The sequence below is a fragment of the Prunus persica genome, chromosome G8 (genome assembly GCF_000346465.2).
Source record: "Prunus persica cultivar Lovell chromosome G8, Prunus_persica_NCBIv2, whole genome shotgun sequence".
Lineage (NCBI taxonomy): Eukaryota > Viridiplantae > Streptophyta > Magnoliopsida > Rosales > Rosaceae > Prunus > Prunus persica.
Window position 1 is genome coordinate 5,338,496 of NC_034016.1, and position 21,122 is coordinate 5,359,617.

The 21,122-nt window shown below is 37.4% G+C and overlaps 3 protein-coding genes across 4 annotated transcripts; 1 reads left to right on the forward strand and 2 right to left on the reverse strand.

The window, feature by feature from the left end:
• LOC18766796 (probable E3 ubiquitin-protein ligase RHC2A) lies at nucleotides 1,085–1,816 on the forward strand. The gene has a single exon (XM_007200727.2). It carries the CDS (start codon nucleotides 1,085–1,087, stop codon nucleotides 1,814–1,816), a length of 732 nt encoding a protein of 243 aa, XP_007200789.2.
• Nucleotides 2,550–3,843, reverse strand: LOC18767913 (ATP synthase delta chain, chloroplastic). The gene has a single exon (XM_007201312.2). The coding sequence runs from the start codon at nucleotides 3,499–3,501 to the stop codon at nucleotides 2,728–2,730; it is 774 nt and encodes a 257-aa protein (XP_007201374.1). The 5' UTR covers nucleotides 3,502–3,843; the 3' UTR covers nucleotides 2,550–2,727.
• On the reverse strand, nucleotides 3,862–9,048 carry LOC18767375. 2 transcript variants are annotated; one of them, XM_020569641.1, is made up of 7 exons: nucleotides 8,875–9,048; nucleotides 8,677–8,749; nucleotides 8,162–8,294; nucleotides 7,903–8,006; nucleotides 5,523–5,694; nucleotides 5,245–5,385; nucleotides 3,862–5,147 (listed from the first exon to the last, which is right to left on the reverse strand). In XM_020569641.1, the coding sequence occupies exons 2-7, from the start codon at nucleotides 8,724–8,726 to the stop codon at nucleotides 4,131–4,133; spliced, it is 1,617 nt and encodes a 538-aa protein (XP_020425230.1). In that variant the 5' UTR covers nucleotides 8,727–8,749; nucleotides 8,875–9,048; the 3' UTR covers nucleotides 3,862–4,130. The 2 variants fall into 2 exon arrangements, with proteins under 2 accessions (XP_020425230.1, XP_020425229.1); XM_020569640.1 differs by having other exon boundaries at nucleotides 8,677–9,043.

Below are 21,122 nucleotides of genomic sequence, written 5' to 3' on the forward strand. Positions count from 1 at the left end.
TTATATGATTATTTTTGTTTTAAATTTGCATACCTCCAAACATAAAAATAAAATAAATGACGACATTACTTCAATTTTGCAAGACTCTTAATAATTTGAAGATTCTTCAAGTAAATTTATTCGAGGGACACCATTTGGAGCCCATAAGAATTTTATTTCAAGAATTCGAACCTTTTTTTTTTCTTTTCAAGTATTCATTTATAGATCGTAAAAAAAAAAGAAAAAAAGAGACAAATCGGAAACTGTTAATACATCCACTTATGCTCTACAAGAGAAAATATGCACATAGAAAGGGGAAGATTGAAAAAAAAAAAACAAGGGAAAAAAGTAGGTGTGGAAATTAAAACAACAATAAATAAAGTCCATTGACAATGAATTACAAATAGTTCAAACTCTCAACATGATCTTGCGGAGAGATGGCGCTTATTTTTTCCCCCTTGTCAGCATTCCAAAATCTATCATTTTGGTGAAGAACTATAACTTGCTCTCCAAGTACACATAAAGAGGTATGTGTCTGAGGTTCGCTTTCAACTAGAGAAACTAAAAAAGGGAAAAGAAAAGACTAGAAACTAGTATCTTATTACGTTTGGTTATATGAAGAAAAGGGGAAACAAAGAACGCATTTCATCATAATATTCCTTAAAATTAATCTGACGCTTTTTATTTTATAAGCGTATTAAATACCTTACCATGACGATTTTATAACACTCATTGTCTTTTTAAAAATCACGACGGTGCCGTCTATAAAATCTGGGGACAGTGTTTCTTTCCTTGTAATAATCTGAATAAATTTAAATTTATTTTCAAAATACAGAAACCCTAAATCACTCTCACAAAATCAAAAGAAATAGGGCGGCAAGCAACCGCTGGAATTGTTTCCTGGTTGAAGTTGGATTTCAAGTTTTAGATTAGGTTTAGATTTTCAAGAACCTATTTGGATTGGGTATACATAAATATTTACTATACTCCTTGTACCACTCGGATTAGGACTACGTAGGCTATATATATGCATTATCAAAATCCCATTTTCTTCATTCTTGGTCTCTCTCGTCTTTTCCCATCCCATTCATAATCTCTAGTTACCATGTCCATCGTTAGGTACTTCGACACCCTCGTTTGGCAAAGAACAAAACCCGACATCAACCAATCCCATCTTCCACCCGACGTTCTTCACATCGTATTCAAACTCTACAAGTCAACCACAAGAGCTTGGTGCCCTCGAGAAGATGATCATGATGTTCCAATAGTGGTTCCATATTCACGAAGAAACCTCGTATTTATAACTCAAGAAACCATCAAGGTCCCTCGTACCATGCTAAAATCTTCTAGCACTACTTCCCTCGTGGTTGATATTCTCTCCAGCATGCTTGTCCCCGAGCATGAACATCCAGCTCTTATCGAAAAAATATTTCGTGTGCTTGTCGAAAAATATTCATCGGACAAGACTAACACCATGCTCCCCATTGTTGTGGGCATAAATGATGCGACTTTGCACATAACCACCATCGGCGACGACGGTCAAACAAGCGACGAGGTTCTAGATAGGGTTACGAGGGAATCCACGCAAACATATGAGCCCAAGCCTATCCCTGCAGATAAATTGATCATTGAGCAATTGGAGAAGCTGAGGCTTGATGACTTGGAAGAAATTACCGGACAGATGGCGTGCACCATTTGCATGGAGGACTTTGAGGGCGGTGTTGAAGTTAGTCGCTTGCCTTGCTTGCATCTTTACCATGGAGATTGTATTGTTCAGTGGTTGGAGACGAGTCACTTGTGTCCTTTGTGTCGATATCCAATGCCTCCTGCTCATTGATTTTTTATTTTACTTGTTAGATATTATATCATGTTGTAATGGAAGATTAAGCAAATAAAGGATCTGATAATCAATGAGCAATGAGATACTTTTTTGGATAACTCTTAATAGTTATCTTGAATTTTGATCAGCCTTTTGTTTGGGCTCAAAGTTCCTTTTTTTTTTTTTTTTAATCTCCTGGTTAAGTTTTCTATCTTGTTCGATAAGAAATTATTTGACCTAGATAACTCTATTTTTAGTAATTTATTGTAATTAGAAGATTAATCATCAGTCTTGAGTGAGTTGAACTTAAAATAATAAAACCCTATTCTTCTAATATGGGTGAAATTGTGTTGGGAGATTTTTCCTTACAATTTTCCCTCAACAATCCTGTCAGTTGCATCCATGCCCTGGCTTTGGCTAAGCTCAAAAGATTTAACAAGGTTGTAATGGAAACTGATAACTTGTGTGAGGGTGTTAAAGTTTGTTGCGGAGATAAGGCTTCTGAGAGAAAGTTTGATTGTGTTGAATGGAATTGGGTCATTCCGATGGGCTCCCTTGGCCACCCCCATAGGTTTGGTTGCGAATTGACCTTGATTAAATAGGTTTGGTTGGTCACATCCCACGCGCGTGGAGGACTCACATATCCAATAATATCACATCACACGTGAATTAAATTATTATTAAAAAAAAAAAAAAACAATTACTGAAAGAAAATTTAAACATTCATTAAGCATAAAAAAAAATATGAACATTCAAAATTGCCTCCATCATTTGTAATTCCAAAACCACAAAGAGGAGTAAAATTTCCCCAACAAGAAAACATACATTATATATTCAACCGTGGTTTTACACATTACACCATACCAAAAAAAAAATAATCAAAATAAAATAAAATTAAAAAAGAAGAAATCAAAAGAGCAAATGGGCAGTTATAAATTGAGCTTAATATCACCCAAGTCAAGCTCCGCAGCAATCTCCTCAAGCTGCTTCTTCACGCTCAAATCGATAAGCTTCGACCCAGAGTTGCCATATCTCACAGTGAACCCGGCCACCAAGCTTGGATCAATCTCCGTCTTGATCCTCACGTTCTTCGCCCCCGTCAGCTTCTGCACCTGCTTCGCTATCTGCGCCAGGTGCTGCGACTCCAGCTTCACCACCGAGGTCACGATGGCCAGCTCCGTGTCCGTGATTTTGTTGTAAACCACCTCGAACTCCTTTACGATGTCCTTTATGAGGTCGATTCGCTTGGCGTCGACGAGGATGTTGAGGAAATTGACGGTGTGGGGTTGGAGGGTGGAGGAGTTGGCGATTTCGTCGAGGACCTTGCGCTTCTTGTCGAGGTCGATGGTGGGGTTGATGAAGAAGTCGAAGACCGACGGCTCGCCGAAGAACTTCTCGATCTTCTCCACGTCGCCCGCCGTGGTTTCGAGGGTGTTGTTGGATTTGGCCACGTCGGCCAACGCCGTGGCGTAGCTGGCGGCGGCGGAGGAGTTCATTCTGGCGCCGAGGGCTCCGCCGCCGTTTCGGCGGAGGGTGACGACGGCGGCGGCGGAGGAGGAGAGCTTGAGGGGGATGGGGGTGAAGGTGGAGGAGAAGGAGAAGGAGAGGGTGGAGGTTCTGGGGGTGAGGGTGGAGGAGAGTTGTGGTGGGGATGATGGGTTTTGGGATTGGAGAGAGATTGGGGTGTGTTGGAGGGCGGCCATTGGTCAATTGGGTGGCTCTCTTTCTCACTCTCACTCTTGGTTTGATGATGCGAAGAGAGAGTTTGTGGAACTGAAAGGAAGTGGTATGTTTGAAGGTTTTGGGGATTGATTGATATGAAGGAGGAAGGGGTGGACGGTTAGGATGGTGAGTAGGGAAGGGGGTGGGACGGTGGGGATTTGATGGGTTTTTATCCTTGTTTGAGTGTTAGTAGCCACTGATATCTTAAGGAGATAATGGATTTGACGCGTGGATAGGTTTCATAGGATAAGGTATATTTTTCATATTTTATAGAAGAAAGTCTTCCTTCACCATTTGTAAATTAGTGGCGGTGGTGATACTTATTCGAAGCTATGAAGCTTGTGAAGAAAAGCCTGAAAAAAATATTTATTTCCAGCAGCAAAGTGATTGGTACATTGCCATCTCAAATGCTCACCAACAGAACTTCCCAACAACAGAAGCAAAAGCACAAACTCAGCCATTGAAGTTACATATAAAGTGTACACTATACAAATAACCGAAGACACCATATAACACAAGTTCTATGTTCTACGATAGTATAAACATATCCACTTTACCAGCAATGGGAAAATAAAATTGAGTAGAGGCGTCATAGTATAAATATTCCAACTCAGCGTCCATGCGAAGGAAAAGAGTCATCTGTAGAAGACTGAGCACCGGATCCGACATTTGAGTTTTGTGATGTAAATAAGTTTGGGTATGAGAAGTACGGATCATCTTCCATTGAACTCAATCTCTGAGGCTGATGTCGAAGAGGCTCATGTTCAAAAGCATGATCATTGGGAAGTGAGGAATCCAAATCTGCATTAAGTGGCTCCATAGTGACAGAATTAAGATCTGATACCTTAGCTCCATGGCCATATTCATTGACTTGATGCGGTCCCGGAGAATGTATAGCACCATCGGAATCACCATTGCGGATAGGATGATCAAAATCTGGTTTTTCTCTAGTATCTGACTCACTAGGAATGTCTACATGAAATGGGTTTTCACAGCTATTTTCAGGGACTTCTTCAGTGTTTTTCTTGGTAAGCTCGTTAATTCTAACTTGTGCAAGACTAGCTGCTGAGCGTGCTGCTGCTGCTGCACGTTCTGCAGAGTCTGCAGCAGCCTGAGCAGCAGCTAACACATCCTGAAAATCCACATTGGCGTCACTTCTTGTTCTTGAAAGAGAAGGTGGTGGATTGCTTCGTCTTGTAGAAAATGATGCAGACGAAAGTGATGGGGGAGAAATAAATGGCAAGAACTGTTTATCTTCCATACCATCAACTGAAACATGAGACTGTTCGTGTTTGTTAGCCACTGATCTTGCTTGCATCACTTCTTCAGACTCAAAGGATGGCTCTTCGGACGAATTTTCAATGGCCCCAGAATCTTTTGACAATCCATGATCAACTTCAGGGTGTGGCGGAGTTGGTAAAGGTGGAGGCATCGCAGGTGCTGAGGCTGGATTCGCAATTGGTCGTAGTGATACCGTAGGCACTTCAGGAAAGTCTAATGATTCCAAACCATCATCAGAATCAGACTGTTCTTTCTGAGATTGATCTGGGGCGCAGTACGATGGTTCGTCATGTTTTTCTTTGGGGAGGGGCAGTTTAGACCCACTGACAAACTGTGTTGGACCATTCTGACAAAGAGAGGACAGATTTATAGCAGACAGGTGAAAAAGGAAAAAGGAAAAGGGAAAAAGGACAAAAGAAAATGAGTCCGAGTATTGTGTTTACCAATAAATCTTCATGTGGTTTGAAAATTTCAGCTTCAGATGCAGCAGGATCCCAATCCAGCTCATGCTCTTCGGCAATTTCTTTCAGTAGCTTCAGTTTTTTCTCAGGCGAAGGAGCACGAACAGATAGCAGTTCTATCAACTGCAGTTAAAATCCAGAGTCACAAACACAAAGTAGGAACCTAAATAGCTTGAAGAATAGTGTTACAATTCTAGTGCACTAAAAGATGAATATCATGGGGGGAAAAGGTTGCACTACAAAAAGAAAGTTCATAAAACCTGGCGATTGACACCACAATCTGGAATGAGTTCTGTTGCAGCTGATACAAATTCTTTCCCATATTTTGAAGCAAATAGCATTTGAACTTGTAGCAACTCTGACAGATCAGCACATCTTGGCGCAGCAAAACACACACTGGATATTGCTTCTTTTAAGTCTAGAGGACATTCCCTGTATCAAAAAATTTAGTTTTTAAGTTTTTAAGGACTGGGTGAATTTTAACATATACGTAACTACAAAAACTTAGCATACTAACTTTTTGTGTCAAAATTTCAAGAAACTTAAATGCCAACTAAGTAAATCAAATAGCAGACTTAGAAATATGACGACATTTAATTCTACAAAAACAAAGGTTGAGTGGAAAGATGAGAAAATCAACCACATGACTAACAAAGATAATAAACTAACAAAGATGATAAGCTAAGTGATGCAGGAGGTACAAAGCATTTCACAAACTACCACATAAAGTAACTTGGTGGCTTATGCGGCAGTGCCATGTGAGTTAATGAAATTTCCCCATGATACATGAGGATAATGGCAATACAAATACGTGGCATGCCATCTCCGTTGTCACACCCACAACGGTTTGTAAAAGCATGATCCATCAAGGATAGAGTAAAGTGAAACCCATAAAAAATTCCTCAAACTGATACTACTGTACTCCCTATTCCAGAACCGCCTGACTCAACAACTGGGTGGAGAACAGAGACCATGCTCCCCACTAGCATTTAATGGGTTTTGTGACTCAATTGCAATTTTCCTATGACAAGCTCTGCTTAGTTTTAAGTATCAATAGAAAGTGGTATTAGATTTTTTAATTGCAAGAATTTGGAAGCGAAGTACAAACCTAATACAACTGTCCAACTTAGCTGAAGTGCTAATGTTCCAGAAGAAGATACACCAATCACAAGTTCTCAACCTTTCTTTTTTCCTTTGTTTTCTCTCCCGAAACATTTCAGTAACCAAATTAACTATGTCTGAAACTAGAAAGCAGGAACATCCTAAAAGAGAGAAAGTGCAGTAGTGAAACTAGAAAGCACGTATTCTATTGAATTGCAAAAGTGGGCCTTTCTCTTTCATGAATATCTATTTCACAGGGCTCCAAACAAGTCAACTAAATGATTGATTCCTAAATGTTTCAGTCCCTACTTTAACAGCTGAAGCATCTCATATCTATTTTAATATAAACTGCAGTAGTCTTATTTCTCCACCATTGGAAAAAAGAGACTGGTGTACAAGCTTAGCCAATTACTAAAATGTTAAGTTTTACACCGGAAATTTCAAGCTTTGCAGATCAAGCCACAGAATGTCTGATTAAAAAAAGAATGAAGTCTTGCTTTAACTAAAATGTTCTGACTTGTATTCTAAGTCTCACGTCCTTGTATGTAAGAATGTATATATGCCAATCACTTCTTATATTTCTAGTCTCTTTTTCTTATCTGTTATTTTCTCTTAATCATTTTTTCTCTGCATCCATGGATGTCATTGTCTCAAAACTATGTGTGTGTTTGTGAATGTGCACTTTTGTCTTGGTCTAAAGAGGAGTGTCCCGAGAAGATTGAAGTGTTTCTGGTGTTTCTGTGAAGAAAAACCAGTCACATCAATCTATTGCAAAGTTGCAAACAACAACTAACAGAAGTTTAGTTGGTCATGGAAAGAATACTGGTAACCTTTCATTTTGATTAAGAGAGAGTTATTCTTTATTATATAAACAATGGTCTACTCCTTCCATTCCACCCTCTCCCCACAAGGAAAAGGAACAAGGAGTACACATGGACTAAGGATTATCAGAATAATTAATATTTTCAACAGTTCATATCAACCTGAGATATTTGTTTTCAATCACATTTCAGCAATGCATTTCATTTTTTTTCTTTCCTAAATCATAATCTGTTCATGATTTCAGAAATACATGCATGCTACTAAATCCATGAAATCCATCCTAGAACACCCCAGAGTTTTCACCTCACAAGTTTAGAAGAATTACAACGAATCAATTGCTTTTTTAAAAATAAGAGTCCGCGAAGTAATGCATACATGAAGAAAAAATAATATTCTTTGTTTTAACAAAGAACAAACAGTCGTTCTTTCACCATACCAGGATATGCATGAAGGTTTACAAAATTTTCCATATGTAGCCATTAAAAAAGATAGCAGGAATTGCTGCATGCATTATAACCCATGAACCGCAGATCATCTTAGTTTTTTTCCGTCTATGAAATATTTATCAGTACTGAAAACGTTGCAGTTACAGAGAGAATTTGAGATATTACATCATTTTAGCTTAGGATTCTGACAAATCAAAACTAAAAATTGCATGCCAGATTATTGGAACAAACAGAAGCATGGTACAAGAAAATCACCAGTTTAGAGATTAACCTTTGTGATTCAATAATTGGAAGGCGGACAGCAATAAGCTCACAAAATAGCTCAAGAATCTCGTGAGCTGCCATCATATTCTCTTCTCTAATAATATGCTCTACCTGAAATGTAAATATCAATAACACCATTATGAAATGAACATGAGAAAAATTCTCAGTAAAATTTTTCTTAATACTTTCTAATTAAATTAACTAGTTCATACTTTGTGATAGAAAAATTGAATCGTAAAAACATAAATGGAAAAGAGATGTATTACCCGAATCCTAGCAGTAGCCTCTTGGCCAGTCTCAAGAAGCTTGGCAATGTCACGGCGCATCTGTTTAATCTGAATTTCTCTCCTGTTCCTCAACAACTTTATCCGCGGAATAGTCAATTTCAGCAGGGTTTTGCTGCACATAAAAAGCACAAACTTACATGAAATCACCCGAAACCAAACTAAAAACAAATTTGCATTGCACATCTACAGAACACAAATAATTCAAAACCCATGTCCTCAAAATATTCAGCTGGCCCTAAATTTGTTATAATCTGATTATTTCATTTCTTGCAATGTTAAGATTAACTCAACTAAGTTAGGTTTCTGCACTTATTCGCAACATTTACTACTTCCTCGACAGCCAAACATCAATAGAAACTCGATCAAAGCTTTCGATCTCATGAAACTCACAAACCCAGAAAAGACCCAGAAAGTAAAAAAAACAAAATCGGAAACGGAAACACAACTGAGAGATCAGAGGAGCAAATAACAGTTGGGGAGATCAATGATGGTACCATTTGGCCGCTTTGAAGCCCTTGTTGAAGAACGAATCGAGCATCGACATGCTGACGACGAAAATCCAAATCCCTAATTCCAAACAAAGTCAAAGATTTGCTTTTTCTTTTTGGTAGCTCTTATAAGTGTCACAAAGATTCAATCTTGGTGATGTTGCAGAAACAGAGAAGGAGATGGATGATGGCAAGAGAGACTACCTGCTACGTAAAAGAAAGAAACACAGAGTTTTGGCTACGGACAAAACGCGTCGTTTTACAAGTTTGCTTAGTGGACAAGGAGGCTCTGCGTAGCTCTATGTTTGCGCGGGCGGTCTGTGTGCTTATATTTTATTGCTGTGGGGCCAAACACTGCCTTTTTAGGCTGAGGGGCTCCTTCTCCTTCCTGATGATGTTGCCTTCTACCTTCAACGATTCACAATATTTGCTAAATGTTGTTTTTTTTTATTTTAATCAAACTAACAGATATTTAATTTATAATTTATATCTTTTTTTTTAATACAAGTAATATTAGAGGAGGAAAGTTTTCTTATGCGCTGTCAAGGTGTCATAGGGTTCGAATATAAAACCATTGATCGGTAAGTCAAAGGACATTTTCCACTGGAGCTAGACTCCATTAGTTTATAATTTATATCTTAAGAGCAAGAACAGCATCCGCCAGCCGAACAAGTAAGGGATTCCTCGACCGGTGTGCCGGCTTGGCTCCAGCTTTGGCTTCTTGATTGGCTATTGCCAGAGAAGACATATATGCTATACCATCAGACGGAGCAGACATGGCAAGATAGAACATATTAAAGAATGAGCCAAAGCCGAACAAGCAAGGCCAAAGCCAAATGCCGACCTAAGAAGGGACGCTTGCGGGAGACTTTCGAGTTTCCCGATAGGTCGATGTACAACCGAAAGGTGAATGCTTTACCAAACTCGTGTACAACTTCTTTCCTGTGTATTGATTTCCGCTTATTACATGCTTGGTTTCCTAAATTCTTACTCCACAGCACCCCTTGACCAAAGAAACAAAAAACCAAAAAGCCAAGATCTCTATAAAGCGAAGGAAAGAATACAAATGTACAATAGAGAAGGAAGAAAGACGAATTCTATGAAAGCTTAGACGGAATATGTAACATCCTACATTGACCAACGGAGATGGGGTGATGTGCCTTATATGTACATGCCCACCTTCATCTAGCACGAGGCCTTTTGGGAGCTCACTGGCTTCAGAGTCATAGGAACTCCGAAGTTAAGCGAGTTTGGGCTAGAGCAATCCCATGATGGGAGACCCACTGGGAAGTTGCTCGTGAGTTTCTAGAAACAAAACCGTGAAGGCAGGGGGCCCAAAACGGACAATATCGTGCTACGGCGGAGCAGATCAGGGATGTGACAGAATGGTATTAGAGCCACTCTGCCGTGTGGTGCAAATGTGCTGACGAGGACGTTGGGCCCCTAAAGTGGATGGATTGTAACATCCCACATTGACCAACAGAGAGGGGGTGATGTGCCTTATATGTACATACACACCTCTATCTAGCACGAGGCCTTTTGGGAGCTCACTTGCTTAGGAGTCATGAAAACTCTGAAGCTAAGCGAGTTTGGGCTAGAGCAATCTCAGGATGGGTGACCCACTGGGAATTTGCTCGTGAGTTCCCAGAAACAAAACCGTGAAGGTAGGGGGCCAAAGCGGACAATATCATGCTATGGCAGAGCCGATCTGGGATGTGACAGAATAAGGTCTAAAGGAGACCGCCTATTTATCACATGGAAGGAGAAGACTAGTCAAACATTCTAGCTATAAACTCACAATATAGACTTGAAAAAAGAAGAAGAAAGATATTGAGACGGAATATGAATGAAGGATTGAAGCATCTGACCGGGCTCCGGAGATGAATACCGAAAGAGCTTACCGAATGCACCATCCACCTCAGATAGCTCGACCAGGCAGGAAGGGAGATTCTCCAGCTCCACTCCTTGTTATATATATATTGGAAAACTATGCTTCAAAATCAAGCCCAAAAAATGATCCTTTTGAAAGGTCGTATCTTGACCCATTCAAGCCATGAAAGTGACCTTTTGGATTAGAAAACATGGCCTCTGGACTCTTTCTTGGCTTGATCGAAGAGCTACTAACAAAAAGGCGAAGTCAGGATTCATAATAAAATAACCGTGGACGGATTGAGCTAATGTTTTCAAAACTTCCAATACCATAAGAGGATTCCACATCTTTTTTATATATTTTATTTTATTATTTTTAAATTTTATAGATTTTGCACCTTCAAAAGAGATCTCGAAGGGAAGGTATATTGAATTACATAAATCGATTCACGTGTACTTCTTGTTGCTACAAGGCAAGAAAGAAAGAGGAACTAATTCAAGAAAGTCATTTGTGGACGGCAAGAGTACGACATATTCCAGGGACCGATCTATCTCATTAAAGGATTCTGTGGACAGGGCATGGACTTCAAACCGATCAATTAAACCAATTATTGTATAGTTTCCGAAGGAAGTATTGAATTAAAGTCATTCATGTGTGCCGATTTCCTTATGGTTGACTTAACAATTGGGATACTAGTTTCACCGTACTTATAATCCATCTTTCATTATATGCTAATTTCAGTGTATTAGTTCATAGCCAAGCTCAACTGGGCTAGATGGACACATACACTGTATGTAGGGCTTATACACACCATTAGTAGTTCCCTCCAAAACCCCTGTCTTCTGCCTACGAATGGGAGAGAGAGCTTGTTGGATGGATAGAGTGAATGCGGGAATGGCATAGAGGAATGGGATACTACTAAAAAAAAGTAAGAAACACGGGAGCATGTGGTTGATATAAGAAGTACTTACTATCTTTCCCAAAGTCCATGTTCTGCCTACCGACCTTAACTTCTCTTTCTAGCCCCTCTACGCTTATCAATGCCTGCATTCCTTTGATTTCTTGTTGTACTCCTTCTACCATATTCCTCTATCTTTGCATCTCAGTCCCAGATCGACTGTAAGTCTTCTTTGCTATAGCTTGAATCTGTGATCGACCTAAAATATATTATAAAAAGTCTTTTGTTTGCTGGTTTGAGTCCACGTGATTTATTTCTCTTATTATAAGCGCCAAATCCCTAACTTTCTTCTTGTTGCTAGCAAATGGAAAAATACTACTTCTTGGACTGTGGCCGACACCAGAGAAGACTAATTAGATATTTGCTAAGCGAACGAGCCCTAGCTTGATCTAAGTCTTATACCTTAATTAAGCAGCCTAACTTATATGCTCCTCTTACCTTGCTTTATTACACCGTGCAAATGAAGCGAAGGACATCTATTATCTATAACAAAAATTCCTTAATCTAACAAGTAAGCAAGTAAACTGCCTTGAGAGAAGACCGATTTCTACACAAACCCTAGCTACATTGAGGCTTGAGACAAGCTTCGGAGGACCATCAAGGGTCAGGCCAATTTCGAAAATAGGGACAATAGAAAAGAGGCGAAACTCAAAGAAGAAGACAATGGGCATATGGGGTCGCGAGACCCAAATAGGCGCATGCATTAGATCACCAATGAGGAGATGGAAATCATGGCTCCAGCAGAAAACCCTAAGCATCAATCCCTCAATAAAAAAACTTCTCTTTTTTGGTGCATATCTTCTTTATTCGAGAGCTTGATGAAGACATGCCTTGGATCTAACAGAGTGATAGAAAGATCCCCCCTTTTTCGAGCAAAGAGTTGGGTTAGCCGTCCCATCCCGTTTTTCCTCTCTTGATCTACAAGCTGCTTTGCGATAACTCTCTTATGTTCTTTCTCAACTTCATGCATTAAATTAAAGGATAAACTATCTTGTGCTAATTCTAGTTACCAATGGTTCATCCAAAGGGATAGCTAAGAAGAATAAAGAAGCTGTGTTGAAGACAAAGTCTCGAGAATAGAGTTTTGAAGCGAGGCAAAGCAGAAGAGAGAGGTGAAACCAACACCCTTTGAATATATGGAAGTCAACCTGAAGGTAAATATTAAATAACAGAACTTCCAAGTGCATCTCATATGATGGCTCTTCCCTTGGCTGAGACTGACTCTTGGAAGTTACAGAATGGAATGATGGATGAACTTTACCCCTACATAACATAGATCATGAATCACATGTTTACCATTTTCCTGACCTACATGAACAGAGAACAAGCACACCTTTCTCAACCTTTATACTAATGTGATATATGATCTTGGCTTTTATTTTAGAGATGTTTGGATTGAATGATGTGATGCGCCCGTTGCGCTTGACCTCTTTCCTTGTTACTGATGGTTTGGGCTTTCTAGCCAAACACAAATACTCGTAGAAAGCTTTGCCGAGCCGGGGTTTTTCTTTTGTTTAAAGTACCCCTATTCCGCACATCAGACAGATCAAAGGGGCCTTTTTATATGTCTGATTTGGCTATGGAATCAGTCTCATTTTAGGAATTGAATTTCGATGTCAACGAGAGAGATTCGAAAAAGCTTTATCCACCCTTATAAAAATAGGTATCTCCACTAATAGAAATCCTATAAGGTATGTGAGAAGATGGCAAAAAGTGGTGCTTCCCTTCAGGGAAATCATTGAAGAGACCAGCACAATTCAAAACCTATGAAATCGGGCAATAAGAGGCCTAAAAATAGTTCAATCAACTAGAAAGTAGCTTAGCCCACACACAGAATAGAGAAGAGTTATGAGCGGTCAAACCTCATCAAGTGCCATCCACGGGAGTCCCTAGGGTTCCACTTACCGAATCACAAGGTGAGGCGCAGCAAATCATTACTACCTTAGCCACCCGGCACCCTATTTTACTCTCAAAAGACTGCACTTCTCTCGTTCCTCTTGGACGATTTTTTTTTGTCAGTAGCCGTACACCTACCTAATTGTATAATCTATCTTTCCAAGAGAATGAATGTAAAGATCAGACTTTCGTTCTTCAGGACCTGCAAGCAGTAATTCATAGGTGTTAACGGGACGTAGTAATGTGGGGCGTATTTTCCCTAATTATGAAAGATTGAATGTGTTATATCATGTTCTTGGCTGCTGAAAGACGAGTTTTTTCAAAACCTGCTTCTCGCCTTGAGCTGAGCCCTACCACATGAATACATTTTAGGACTAGCAGATTGACTTGTTTAGCCCTTTTTTTATTGGTTTTGTGAATCCCACCATTACTGAGCACGACCTGATTGAGGCACGAATCCGTCTTTTACCTTTTATTATTGTATTTTTTTGGGAAAGGGACTTGAAGGAATGCAATCTATCTAATATTAGGAAGCAGGTAGCGAGGTAGTTAGGGACCTACTGACTGCAGTGGAAATGAGGTCACACTTATGTGTTACGCAATTTCTCTTTCTTTCTTTTAGATATATGCATTAAAAAAAACTATCATTGCTATAGCTTGTTGTTTTGCTATTTTTTTTTTTAAATTTTTATTTTTTATGGCTATGCATTTGTCTATTTTGTGGATTGTTGGCCAAGTTTGATTGTAGTTATCACTTTTTATTAATTTAAATGTTGTACATCCTAACTCTTTAGATTCATATGTTTACTTTCTTGACAAATCGACGTGTTCTTGGAGGCTTAAATGACGAAGACTGTCTTAGGCTCATAAAGTGTTAGGGAAAGTCCAGCTTCTAAGTGAGAAGTTGTATAATACTAAATAGCTTGGTTTATTTAAGCATTTTTCATGTGTTTTTAAAATCATTTGTGTAGATATAGTTAACAGCTTATAACTTTTTTGTAGTTTGAACGTTTGTTTCTAAGTATTCTATTTAGTGGATGTGAAATTTCAGTTCTTTTTTAATATATTCAATTTGGTACTAAATTCTTTCTTGGCAACTTTAGTTGGCTAGGATTTTTTATTTTTAAATATCAGTTATATTTTTCTTGACGACTAAAAATCGTCATTTAAATGTCAGAAAATATATTTGTTAATATGTACGAAGCGACAAGAAAAGTACTCTCTGACTGTTTTTAAATGATCCGTGACATTTTTTATGTGTCGGGAAATATTATTCCTTGACGGATAATAAGGATCAAGAATCGCGATACCCTTTCCTGACACTGGTATTGCTGTTCCATACCATCAACTAATGGCTATAATGACCTTTTTTAGTTGTCAGTAAAGGGGTTTTTTTCTTGTAGTGTTAATGGCATTGTTCTAGCATGATATGTTTGAAACCCTCTATGCACTCTTACAACCACATAATGTGAGCTTTTGAGCCTTGTGCTTCAATTCATGAGTGTTACACATACTCTTATTTTCTTGTCATCTAAGTTGTTTGATCTCATTATTCATTGATTTGCTTGAGCACTTAAAAGTCTTTCACTCTTATGCAATTTGATTACATAATATCTAGGAAATGATATTAAGGCCCCCTTTGGATCACTTGTGCCTTTTCAAGCCTTATACATGCTTAAGCATGATTTTCCATTGTTAACCACTTTAAGCCTACCTGTAAGCCTTTTCTTTCAATATACCAATTATATTTCCTCACCTTAGCCTGAAAAATAATAATTTACATTTCTAGGGAACTCATGAGTGTTAATTTGGATGTGTTTTTCATGCTAAGTTTGAGAAGCGATGTTACATATTGTGTAAATAAAAAAAATAAAAAAACAAAAGAGAAAAGTCGCTCAATTTGTGAAAGAAAACGTTGTGGTTAGTTGTTGTTTGATTGAAATTTCATATTTGAGTTCTCTTTATTGGGCCTAAAAGTAAATTGGTGGCTATTCAATTGAATGAAAGGAGTCTGAATCAATATAAATGGAGTATAAGGCTTTATGGTCTACTTGATCATAATAAAAAAAAAAAACATAAGCTTGATGATTCTAAGTCATGTGATTTGTTCCTATATGCTCTTTGAGTTCCTTGGACTTTGTATTATCCATACCTTTCATTTCTTACTCACCTTATACCCTTGGCCTCATTACAACCTATGCTAAGACCTAAATTGATCCTAAATATCATGTGGTTGAATTGTTTTTATCTTTCTATACTTTTAAGTGTTTGGCATCCTTCTTCATATCATATTTATGCATGTTCTTCATTTTCTTATTGCTAGTTAAGTCCTTTATGGGTTAACTCAATTCTCATGTTTATAACTGAGTGAGGCATTTTAACCCTCTTTTAAGTGATTCATTCATGAGAGTACAACTTTGTGAGATTAAAAGTTGATTTTGTGTTTGGTTTGATATTCGAAGTTGTGCGGAAACTTAGATTGGGAATGAGTTGCAATTGGCTATCACACTACTACACCTTGAGCATGTTGTGTTTTGAGCTTTGCCGCATTGTGAATGATATCTAAAAACTGAGTTTTTATTGTGAAAACTTTTAAGTAATGTGCATCAGTCGCCCTCTCCTCGGAAAATGTTCGGAAAGATTGTTTTAAGTTTTGTTTAGTTTCTGTTTTGCTTGAGGACTAGTAAAAGATAAGTTTGGAAAGTTTGTTGGGTTTATTTTTGTACATGATTTATCATGTTATTCACCAATGTTTTGAGTTAATTCTTGGATTAAAATATTAATAAAGTAATTAAAACTTAAAGCAAAATATTATACAAATCAAAAAATTATAACAATTTTAGAGAAACACATCTTGCAATTGAGGAGTTTCCAATTTTCCATAGACTTAGAAACCTAAGTAAGAGGTAGCATACCCAATTCTTGTTCCAACATGAACAACGCAATGTCATGGAATGATGAGGAGAGTGATTAATCACAATCACAGAAAAACCGATGATGGAGTTAGCAAGAGAAAGCTGGGCAATGCTAAACCTCCAAGAAAATAGCATCACCAGTGGAATATGGTAAATGAAATAACAAAGATGTGGACTTTGACGCATCAAGGCCCTCTCTGTCTATGTTGAAAGCAAGGATTAAAGCTTCTGGTGAAGGAAAGTTGTTCCTAGAGTTCTTACCATTCTTCTACAATCCGAATTATGCACCCAAGTTCAAAATTGAGCTCCTTAGAAGGAAACATCCATGAATAATGAACTCTAATGGGGACTTTTACTTTCATTAAGTTGGGTCCCTTCAGAATGAACAAAGGAAGCATCTTTGTTGCGACCATTTGAACAATGATAGTGCAAAAGCAATAAGACGATGATTCCTTTGGTCCAATTAGGACTCAATCTAACCTTAGCAAGATTCTATTTCTCACCCCGCCATAGGCACAACCCAAATTCCATTCCTTATCCTATCATTCATTATTGCTATTTATTGTATTTTAATTCATTTTAATGCACAAAATGTAGGTTAAGTTGATAAGGGTGGGAAGAGAGAGACATAAGACATAGATGCCCAATTTTTACTCGTCAATGCCCTATAGAGATGTCCATAATGGTTTACTCGTTAGTGCACTCGTCGCATGCCCAGTATGAGTTAGGTGGAGTTAGGATTGGAGTGGTGGTGGTGAGTGGTAGGGTTCGTCATCGGGTCAGGCCAGTCCTAAAATTTTTGGCCCAAGGCACCCATTGCCTTTTTTGTTTTTGCCTTGCCTTATTTCCATTCCAAACATTTAAGTAAATGACTTGTCTTTTTTACTTTAATTTATTTGTATACTATCCATTTAGTGCCCCTTTGGCATGCTTATTTGAGGTAATAAGTGATTTTATAAAAAAAAAAAAAAAAAAATTGGGAAGCCCAGCCCGTTTGGTAAACTATGAAAAAATCACTTATTGTTTAAAATTGATGTGAGAGAAAGCTATAAGGGAAATCAACTAATAAGATGCTTTCATTTTCTAATTATGAGGAAATCAGTTTCGAAGAGGCACTAGGTTTAATGAAATTTACAAACTTCCAAAAATACCCCAATCTATTTTCACGCAATCTCTTCTCTTTGTGCGTCTTCTCCTTCGAATCCCTTTGTTTCTTCACGCCATCTCTTTCACAAAGTTCTCATTCTCTTGAATCTCCTCTATTCTTCATTTTTTTTTTAATCAATTGAAGCACACTCCTAAGAAGCCACAAGACTCAGGTAAGAGACATATTATGTTTATTTCACCACGACTGAAAACGTTGCAAATGGCTCCCGAAAATTGTCAGCATTGATGCACAACAAGAAGATGGTCCTATAGAACAAGAAAGGGAGGCATTGAGAAATTATATAGCCTCAAGTTTAATGAGTTCATCAACTTAGAAATGTATCTGATTGCTTGATTATGAGTAGTTTAGTTTTTGTTATGACCATATTATTGACAGAATATTTATTTGTAATTGAATATATTGGATTTAACTTGAAACATTAGTTCAAAGCATTTGGATACAAATATTTAATTTTCAACATAATACTTTATTTATTTTATAATTAAAATAATTTTTAGGGTGTGATGGAAACATATTTAATACAAACTAGCCCTAAAGTTTACAATGTAAATAAGGAAGTACCTCCATTTGGATTCAATTAAAAATGCTAGAAAATTAAATTTCCAACAAATCAAAATATGAAAATCTAATTTTAGTATAAGAGACAATTTATACCAATATTGATACCTCAATAAGTCAATGTATACTTTATACTAAAATCTCATAAAATCATGTTTGCTTATTTAAGATGTAAGGAATATAAACCGCCAAAAATATCATTGAAAACAGTAGTATTTCAAAAGTCCATTTTTCATACTCAGTCAAATTTTGAGAGAAAACAGTTTTTCAAGTAGATGTGTACTAATCTATATTATTGTGCATCAAAATTTGACTACATATCATACATGAAATAAGGCAATATAAGGCAAAATAAAAAACAAAATGAGGCAAATGGGTGGGCCTATTTTGGCCGAGCCATGGGCAGGTCTGGCTGAGGGCGGACCAGAGGTTTTAAAATCTAAGTTCAATTCCCATCCAACCTTAGAACAGGCTGGCCCAAAGAGACCTAACTATCGGGTCAAACCAAGCTTTGACCCATCGGACCTCGAGCTACCTACTTCGGCTTGCGAGCTGCAAACCACATGATGACCCCTAGTGAATGGTGAGTGGTGAGTGGTGACAATACTTTTTTAATATTTTAGTTCATATGGACAGGTTTACCCCTCAATTTAATGGTAAAATTGACAGACTTTGATAGTATGACCAATTTAATACTGAATGGAGAGTTAGAAGACGATTGAAATGAAAAAATTAGTTGATGGACAAAAATGATACTGGTAAGAGGTCACTCTTCCCACAACCTCCCCGTCACCAATAAATATTATAAAAGTAAAAAAATAATAATAATAAATAATTTATAAAAAATAAAAATAAAAATAAAAAAACTAACCTAAGAACTCACTCTCCCCACGACCTCCCCGTCACCGCTCAACCCACACACACACAACACAACCTTACCCAGCAACACCCGCTGCCGTCCGCTCCCACCAGTGGTGGATCTAGGATTCTCGGTCTAGAGAGATTATAGAGTAGTACAGTACTACCACATCAGCATATGATACTTCCATTCAAAATTTGCCATGTGTCCCATTTAAAAGAAAATTAAAAATACTTATACAGCTGGACTTTGACCTCCAATTTTACCCTTCAAAATAACATTAGAAAAAAATTAAAATAAAAGAATACTCCAGCCAATCTCGGCGGTAACCCTACCCTGCCTCCTCCACCGCCTCTTTCCCTTATCTCTGCCAATTGAAGTCTTCTTCTTTTTGTTTTTTTTTCTTGACAATATCATTGAATCCATCTTCCTTTTATACAATCCACCCTCCATCTCTCTCCCTCTCCCTCATCAGCTACCACTTTATTTTATAGTTAGTTTTAAATTCACATCCCAAAAGAACTTCTTAGGGTTTTTACTTCAGTTTGCTTTTCTGTAGAGTTTTCCCCTCATGGTAATCCTCAGAGTGTGATGGTTAGAATACAAAGTAATAAGAAATTGGAACATGAGGTTTTGAGGCGAGGAAGACAACTCCATGGAGAAACTGAAGGATGGGGAGAAGATGAAAGAAGTTGACAGACGATACACTACGAAGAGTTGGGTGGGTTGGTGGGGATCTTGGACTTGTAAAAAGATTGGTCGATGGAGAAATTTGTGCTGTTTGTAGAGATAGAATTGCAGGTAGTAAAATTAGCAGGAGGAGACGTTTGAGCTGTGGGTTTCTTTCCTTCAATGTAGAAAAGCAGAGGAATTTGAAAAGGAAAAGAGAGGAATAACAAAGATTGGGGGTGGAGGAGGACTCCGAGTTGAAGGATTTTTATTTTTTATTTTCTTCTTTTCTAATTTTATTCCAAAGGGTAAAATTGGAAGTCAAACTCCAGTTGTATAAATAGTTTTAATTTTCTTTTAAATATGACACATGGCAAATTTTGAATGGGAGTATCATATGCTGACGTGGTAATACCGTACTATTCTATAATTCCTCCTCGGTCTAAGTGGTCAAAAAGTAAAAGTGTTGAAATTTTTTTAATTTAAAAAAAAACACTAAAAAGCATAAAGATAGAACATTTATTTAATTCTCCAAAAATTAGGATATGAGTACGTATACGAAAATTAAAATAATATATTTATTAATTTTTATAAATTGCTATTGTACTAATATATTGGTTAAATATATCACTGGGTATAGACTAAAAGGTTTAATTAAAAAACATTTGGGCCAAACCTTTTAAAAAGACCTACAGGTTATTAATAAACATTTGGGCCAGACTTTTTTTAAAAACCTACAACTTGTGAAACGGTGAGTTTAAACTAAAATGAGGCATAAGCTAGGCAAATCACCGACATCATCTTCTTCGCTGCCTCTGCAACCCAAAAAAAATTCAAGTCGTGGTGCTGCCTAGGGGTGGGCATAAAAACCGATAAACCGATTAAACCGACCGAACCAAACCAAACCAAACCGAAAAATAAGATTTTTTTACCAAACCGAAAAAGTCAACGCTGGACCTGAACCGAACCGTTGACTTCGATTCAGGCTTCGGGTCCAAAATTTTTTAAACCGTTGGACCTGACCCGAACCGACCATTATTTAATTATATAAACATTTGACACATGGCGTTGTCTCATTGGCTTAAATAAGAACTTTGGGTGGGTTTGCTTGCACTATATCAGAACCTCTCTAAAGTTTTAATTTATTATTTTTTCACTAACCCTCTCAGGGCTAGTTTGGTATTGCTGTGCTTTTAAAAAAAACTGCTTCTGCTTTGCTGCGATAATAATCAGCTGTGAAAAAAAACAGCTAGGCGTTTGGTAAACTGTATTTGAAAAACTGCTGTGAGTAGTCAAAGTGTTTGGTAAATTTTTATCAAAAGTGCTTTTAGTGTGTATAATGACCAAAAAAGACATGAATATGAAACTGTTTATTTTTGTCTTCATTCTTTTTCTACTTTAAAAAAAAAAAAAACCAACTTTACAACCTAAATTTTTGTCTTTTTTAATTTACACTTTTTTATCAAAAAATTTAATCTAAAAATATTTTTATATTAATAAAATATATATATACAAAATTAAAATTAAAAACAAACAAACCCATCACCGTACCCACCCCG

Excerpts from the sequence above, each read along its gene's own strand:
- LOC18767913 (XM_007201312.2), bottom strand. The coding sequence starts at position 3,501 with ATGGCCGCCCTCCAACACACCCCAATCTCTCTCCAATCCCAAAACCCA.
- LOC18767375 (XM_020569641.1), bottom strand. The coding sequence starts at position 8,726 with ATGTCGATGCTCGATTCGTTCTTCAACAAGGGCTTCAAAGCGGCCAAA. Across the intron at positions 8,295-8,676 it reads GGCTTCAAAGCGGCCAAATG|CAAAACCCTGCTGAAATTGA; the intron begins GTACCATCATTG and ends TTTTATGTGCAG. Across the intron at positions 5,148-5,244 it reads AACCACATGAAGATTTATTG|AATGGTCCAACACAGTTTGT; the intron begins GTAAACACAATA and ends TCTCTTTGTCAG.
- LOC18766796 (XM_007200727.2), top strand. The coding sequence starts at position 1,085 with ATGTCCATCGTTAGGTACTTCGACACCCTCGTTTGGCAAAGAACAAAA.